Raw genomic sequence first — 7304 nt, 5'->3', positions numbered from 1 at the left:
ATTTGGCTGAAATATATGTGCTGCTGGCTATAAACAACACTATAGATGATTGTTCAAAGCCGTTTTCGCATCTTTATTGTCGCGCCTTTGAAGGTGTTCTGTACGTGTAATAGCCTGCAGGCTCGAACGTTTTTCAATTTGGCACGAAGACCCGCTGACGCACCTGGAGCTGCCCGCTGACTACTGAAGGGAAAGAGAGAATTCCGTCTTGTGTTTCTTTTAGTAGGCTAATTCTAGATTACTTTGATTTTTTTTTTTCATCAGACTTAATTAAATTCACACATGAAGCAATCGGTCTGGTGTTTTGACGCGGACACTTAACAATGAAAATGTCCTAAAAAAAAAATCCCACTCGCCCGTTCAGATGTGGTTTTGTAGCTGGAGACGGTTTTATTTTGAGGCACCGAGGCGCCCAGAGAACACTGTCGTGGAGAGAAGTTTAGCAACTCGGAGTCCAATTTTCCGTTGGCCGGAGAGCTGAAGTTTCTCAGCCGCGTCGAGCAGACAGACAGGCCGACTGAGTCGCTAAGGAGGAGAGGGAGAGCAGAGGAGAGGAGAACTGGCGTGGTGGTCTTGACTCTTTCCAGTGCCTGGTGGCTGTGCTGAAACCTAGTCTGTTGTGATGCGCATTCCCGTAGATCCCAGTGCCACGCGGAGGTTTAGCCCGCCGTCCAATAGCCTCCAGCCGATCCCGGCCAAGATGAACGAGCTCAACACGCCGACCGGGACCGGGCAGCAAGACAGCACGGTGCCAAGGCTGCGCCTGCAGGAGAACCGCAGCATGGCGGAGATCATAGCCGACCACCCGGCGGAGCTGGTCCGGACTGACAGCCCAAACTTCCTCTGCTCCGTGTTACCATCTCACTGGCGGTGCAACAAGACGCTGCCCGTCGCATTCAAGGTAAATAACACTCTCTGTATTACTTTATACACTCTCCTTATATATATTTATACTTTATATTAAATATATCAAGGTAAAACACTGTTTACACTACTTTATACTTCAAATATTTCATGGGCCTACATAGCAACTGGGAGAAAAAGGCTTACTGTGAATGTCTGTACTTGGGGGGTTTGGGCTGTGAAAATGAATGTGTTTATGTTTTTATGAAATATTAGGCTATTGCTCTGCCTTAAAATTAGTTGTACAAATTATATAATTTAGAATTTGTGTTAGGCCTATTCCTATAATATTTGTGTAGGCTATAGCAGATCTGCAGATGTTTCTGTTTTATTTCAACAGATTTGGATTTAGGAAAGTAGAGGCTAAAACAGACGAAGTAGCGTGCTTCTTTGGGGATTTAATTAACAAAGCGTTATTGTGTAAAGCTGATAATTGGGAGCAGCGAGGCGTGGAATGGAGAGATGTTGTGTGTGTTGACTTTCATCAACAACTGCATATTTTGAAACCAATGTTCATATGAAACGTCTCTGTTATTGTCTCAGCCGCTGGGAGACAGACAGACAGACAGACAGATAGACAGACAGACAGACAGATACTGGTGTTATTCCTCACAGCGCCTTTAGATATTATATACACCTCACAATTACTGGAATAATTATACTGTTCACCACTCAAATTAAACTCCGAAATTGATGGACATTTTACATATTTGCTGTTCTAATTGTAATTAGATTCGAAAACATAATTAAGTCAAATGAAATGCAGGCATGCAGCTTCCATAATATATAGGGTAGCCTAAATAAACAATAAAATAGATGCGTTTGATAAACATATTGCTAAATTTTTCAATTTAGGCCTAGATATTTTCCACAATTATACATTTTAGTCATTTAGCAGACGCTCTTATCCAGAGCGACTTACAGTTAGTGAGAGCATACATTTTCATACTGGCCCCCCGTGGGAAACGAACCCACAACCCTGGCGTTGCAAACGCCATGCTCTACCAACTGAGCTACAGGGGATTACATTTATACAAACTCATCTGTTCCTTGTAAATGTATATGAATTAATTACGGATGTTGATTTGCATATAGGCCTAGTGCATTACTGGGTACACCAAATTCATATAACCCATCCTTTATTTTTGCTGCGTAAAAAATAATAAACGAAATGAACAATATATGAAATAATTTTCATCTGATAATGTTTTCTATTTTTTCCCATGAATACCTTTTGCCGTTCTAGGTTTATTATTGACAATGTCACCACAGGCCGACATCGGCTGCAAAGGGGCCTGCTGAATGCTGTTCAAATACCTTTTCATAAAACATTAATACAACTAACACTGATAAAAAGATGAATCTGTAAATTTAAACGATCATGTACTACCGATCATGTTTATAATAGTATTTATTTAGTGTTGACGATACATGGTAATTTCATTCATCATCATAAACATGGTTTTAATTATTAATATAACTGTTACCTGTAGGACTAAAGGTAGGCTGTAGTTCCACCCTATAATGATCTTTATTATCCTGGAGTCAAGGTGAACAATCAGATGGTAGATCTAGCCTTACACACTATCATGTTTAAACCGCCTACTCACTGACATGATGGAGCACATATTGACATATATTTTGTTTGTTTTAAGTTTGAAAATAGATTTTAAATTTAAAAAAAATTTTTTTTTATAATTTTGAGAATGAATTTAGGATGAATAGCAGATTTGTAGAACTGAATCTCAGTAATATTGTGTTAGTGTGAAGGCCATAGCCTCATCCCAACTACCTTTCTACTAAGTACAGGTCTATTTACTACTAGATTTACTATTAATATTACTTTTCTTATATTTTAACCCTGCATTGTTGGGAAAGGGCTTGTAAGCATTTCACTGTTTAAGTTGACACCTGTTGTATTCTGTGCATGTGATAAATAAAATGTCATTTGGTTTGATTTTAAAAGTGCTTATGGAAACCTATACCTTTAAACTATCTTGGATTGTTAATTAAATAAAATAAACTGAATTGTGATATACATAAACACTACCAGTCCAAAGTTTTAGATCATCTACTCATTCCAGGGTCTTTCTTTATTTTTACTGTTTTCTACATTGTAGAATAATAGTGAAGACATCGAAACTAGGAAATAACACATATGGAATCATGCATTAACCAAAAAAGTGTTAAACAAATCAAAATATATGTTATATTTGTGGAATTTCTTTCCTTCTTAATGCGATTGAGCCAATCAGTTGTGTTATCACAAGGTAGGCTGGGGGGGGGGGGGGGGGGGGGGGTATACAGAAGATAGCCCTATTTGGTAAAAGACCAAGTCCATATTATGGCAAGAACAGATCAAATAAGCAAAGAGAAACGACAGTCCATAATTATTTTAAGACAGGAAGGTCAGTCAATACGGAACATTTCAAGAACTTTGAAAGTTTCTTCAAGTGCAGTCGCAAAAACCATCAAGCGCAACAATGAAACTGGCTCTCATGAGGACAGCCACAGGAATGGAAGAACCAGAGTTACTTCTGCTGCAGAGGATAAAATCATTAGAGTTACCAGCCTCAGAAATTGCAGCCCAAATAAATGCTTCACAGAGTTCAAGTAACAGACATATCTCAACATCAACTGTTCAGAGGAGACTGTGAATCAGGCCTTCGTGGTCTAATTGCTGCAAAGAAACAACTACTAAAGGACACCAATAATAAGAAGAGACTTGCTTGGGCCAAGAAACACGAGCAATGGACATTAGACCGGTGGAAATCTGTCCTTTGGTCTGGAGTCCAAATTGGCGCTTTTTGGTTCCAACTGCCGTGTCTTTGTGAGCATTCCAGGTGAAGCTGGTTGAGAGAATGCCAAGAGTGTGCAAAGCTGTCATGAAGGCAAAGGGTGGCTATTTGAAGAATCTCAAACATAACATATATTTTGATTTGTTTAACACTTTTTTTTGTTACTACATGATTCCATATGTGTTATTTCATAGTTTTGATGTCTTCACTATTATTCTACAATGTAGAAAATAGTAAAAATAAAGAAAAACCCTTGAATGAGTAGGTGTGTCCAAACTTTTGACTGGTAGTGTATATTTAATATATTAATGGAATAAATATAACCATGCCTCTATTTGTTTCTCCCAGTATCAGGTCATTGTAATGAGCGATCTAATGACATATTTCACCCCAAAACAGTGACAGACATTTTCAGCAGTCAAAAACTGGTCTGAACTCAAGCTGAATCCATCTAATAGGCATATCCCTTCTAAACGCATCAGGAGAAATCTACAGGCCTCAACCCCCCCCCCCAAAAAAAGGCAAAGATATAAAAGTGAAAGATAGGGACCATGTAATTTTGGGTTGAGGCTCAGTGTACCTGCTGTGCTTAGTCGTCTATGACATCCCAGCATCCTCTCCTCCCCAGGTTGTGGGGTTGGGAGAGGTGACTGATGGGACGGTCGTAACGGTGATGGCGGGGAACGATGAGAACTACTCGGCCGAGCTGCGGAACGCGTCAGGAGTGATGAAGAACCAGGTGGCTCGCTTCAACGACCTGCGCTTCGTAGGCCGCAGCGGACGGGGTCAGTGTCTATATTATCTAGATCAGTATCTATATCTCTACATCTATGTTATTATGGCCTGAGCTTTGTAGGATGCAGCGGACGGGGTCAGTGTCTATACTACCTACAGTTATGTTATTATTCTGGATCTATATCTAACTGAATGTTGGCCGCATGTTACTGTCTATATCTCTATATCGACGTATATATTATTAAATCATTATTATTAGATCAAGAAAGCAACCCCCTAGTCTGCCTCAGATAGTCAGTCAGCAAAACAAGCCACGTTCAACAGCGCTTGATGAAACTATGTCCTTTAAGAACCACGTTCAACAGCCCTTGATGAAACTATGTCCTTTAAGACCCACGTTCAACAGCCCTTGATGAAACTATGTCCTTTAAGACCCACGTTCAACAGCCCTTGATGAAACTATGTCCTGTAAGAGCCACGTTCAACAGCCCTTCATGAAACTATGTCCTTTAAGAGCCAACTAAAAAGCTTAAACTTAATCTGGGATTTTCTTTAGGAACAAGTCTTGTTTTCATTTCAAGCTAGGAAAGACCTTGTTGCAGCCACTGTTTAGCCTTTGTTGGACTATGGTGATGTTCTGTACATGAATGCCAGAGGGTCCTACCTACACACACTAGACACACTCTACCATGTTGCTCATAGATTTGTAACAAACACAACACCCTCCTTAACACTGAGGTTAAAGACTAACTGTTTGTCTACAAGGCCTTTTTAGGGAAGCTGCCAATATATTTAAGCACTTTATTCAACCTACAGACTAATGGACATAACAGTCTGAGATCTCAAAACTGCATTTTATAAAATATTCCCAACACAATAATGGAGTCTGGAGTAGGAGTGCTTTTAGCTTTGCTGCCCAGTCATTATGGAACATTTTACTAAAATATATAAAATGAGATCATTTTATTCTGATGATGTCATTCCTGGATTGGAGGGCTGTTGACCACATACAGTTGACTACATACTGTTGACCACATACTGTTGACCTGTTGACCACATACTGTTGACAACATACTGTTGACCTGTTGACCACATACTGTTGACAACATAATGTTGACCACATACTGTTGACCTGTTGACCACATACTGTTGACAACATACTGTTGACCTGTTGACCACATACTGTTGACCTGTTGACCACATTCTGTTGACCACATACCGTTGACCTGTTGACCAAATACAGTTGACCACATACTGTTGACAACATACTGTTGACCTGTTGACCACATACAGCTGACCACATACTGTTGACCAGTTGAACACATACTGTTGACCACATACTGTTGACCTGTTGACCACATACTGTTGACAACATACTGTTGACCTGTTGAACACATACTGTTGACCTGTTGACCACATACTGTTGACCACATAATGTTGACCTGTTGACCACATACTGTTGACCACATACTGTTGACAATATACTGTTGACCAAATATTGTTGACCACATACTGTTGACCTGTTGACCACATACTGTTGACCTGTTGAACAAATACAGTTTACCACATACTGTTGACAACATACTGTTGACCACATACTGTTGACCTGTTGACCACATACTGTTGACAACATACTGTTGACCGGTTGAACACATACTGTTGACAATATACTGTTTACCAAATATTGTTGACCACATACTGTTGACCACATACTGTTCACCACATACTGTTGAACTGTTGACCACATACTGTTGACCACATACTGTTGACCTGTTGACCACATACAGCTGACCACATACTGTTGACCTGTTGAACACATACTGTTGACCACATACTGTTGACCTGTTGACCACATACTGTTGACAACATACTGTTGACCTGTTGAACACATACTGTTGACCTGTTGACCACATACTGTTGACCACATAATGTTGACCTGTTGACCACATACTGTTGACCACATACTGTTGACAATATACTGTTGACCAAATATTGTTGACCACATACTGTTGACCTGTTGACCACATACTGTTGACCTGTTGACCAAATACAGTTTAGCACATACTGTTGACAACATACTGTTGACCACATCCTGTTGACCACATACTGTTGACAACATGCTGTTGACCGGTTGAACACATACTGTTGACCTGTTGACCACATACTGTTGACAACATACTGTTGACCTGTTGACCACATACTGTTGACCTGTTGACCACATACTGTTGACCACATACTGTTGACAATATACTGTTGACAAATATTGTTGACCACATACTGTTGACCACATACTGTTCACCACATACTGTTGAACTGTTGACCACATACTGTTGACCTGTTGACCACATACTGTTGACAACATACTGTTGAACTGTTGACCACATACTGTTGACCTGTTGACCACATACTGTTGACAACATAATGTTGACCTGTTTACCACATACAGTTGACCACACACTGTTGACCGGTTGATCACATACTGTTGACAACATACTGTTGACCTGTTGACCAAATACAGCTGACCACATACTGTTGACCACATACTGTTGACCTGTTGACCACATGCTGTTGACCTGTTGAGCACATACTGTTCACCACATACTGTTCACCACATACTGTTGACCTGTGGACCACATACTGTTGACCACATACTGTTGACCACATACTGTTGAACTGTTTACCACATACTGTTGACAACATACTGTTGACCTGTTGACCACATACTGTTGACCTGTTGATCACATACTGTTGACCACATACTGTTGACCTGTTGACCAAATACAGTTGACCACATACTGTTGACAACATACTGTTGACCTGTTGACCACATACTGTTGACCTGTTGACCACATACTGTTGACCACATAC

The 7304-nt window shown here is 40.1% G+C and overlaps 1 protein-coding gene across 1 annotated transcript in view; it reads left to right on the top strand.

Annotated features, from left to right (window-relative positions):
* Positions 1-622: 622 nt before the first annotated feature.
* The window catches only part of LOC311125396 (runt-related transcription factor 2-like), a gene marked incomplete at both ends in the record, with an annotated part of 58226 nt that continues 51544 nt past the window's right edge, over positions 623-7304 (top strand). Inside the window, 2 exons of the mRNA XM_084199441.1 lie at positions 623-901; positions 4330-4486. Of these exons, the coding sequence (XP_084055567.1) occupies positions 623-901; positions 4330-4486 (436 nt within the window). The remainder of the gene's footprint in view (positions 902-4329; positions 4487-7304) is intronic.

This window comes from Coregonus lavaretus (genome assembly GCF_964263955.1).
Source record: "Coregonus lavaretus genome assembly, contig: HAP1_SCAFFOLD_2398, whole genome shotgun sequence".
Taxonomy (NCBI): domain Eukaryota; kingdom Metazoa; phylum Chordata; class Actinopteri; order Salmoniformes; family Salmonidae; genus Coregonus; species Coregonus lavaretus.
The sequence above is the reverse complement of the archived record's forward strand: the minus strand, read 5'-3'. Positions and strand labels throughout refer to the sequence as shown.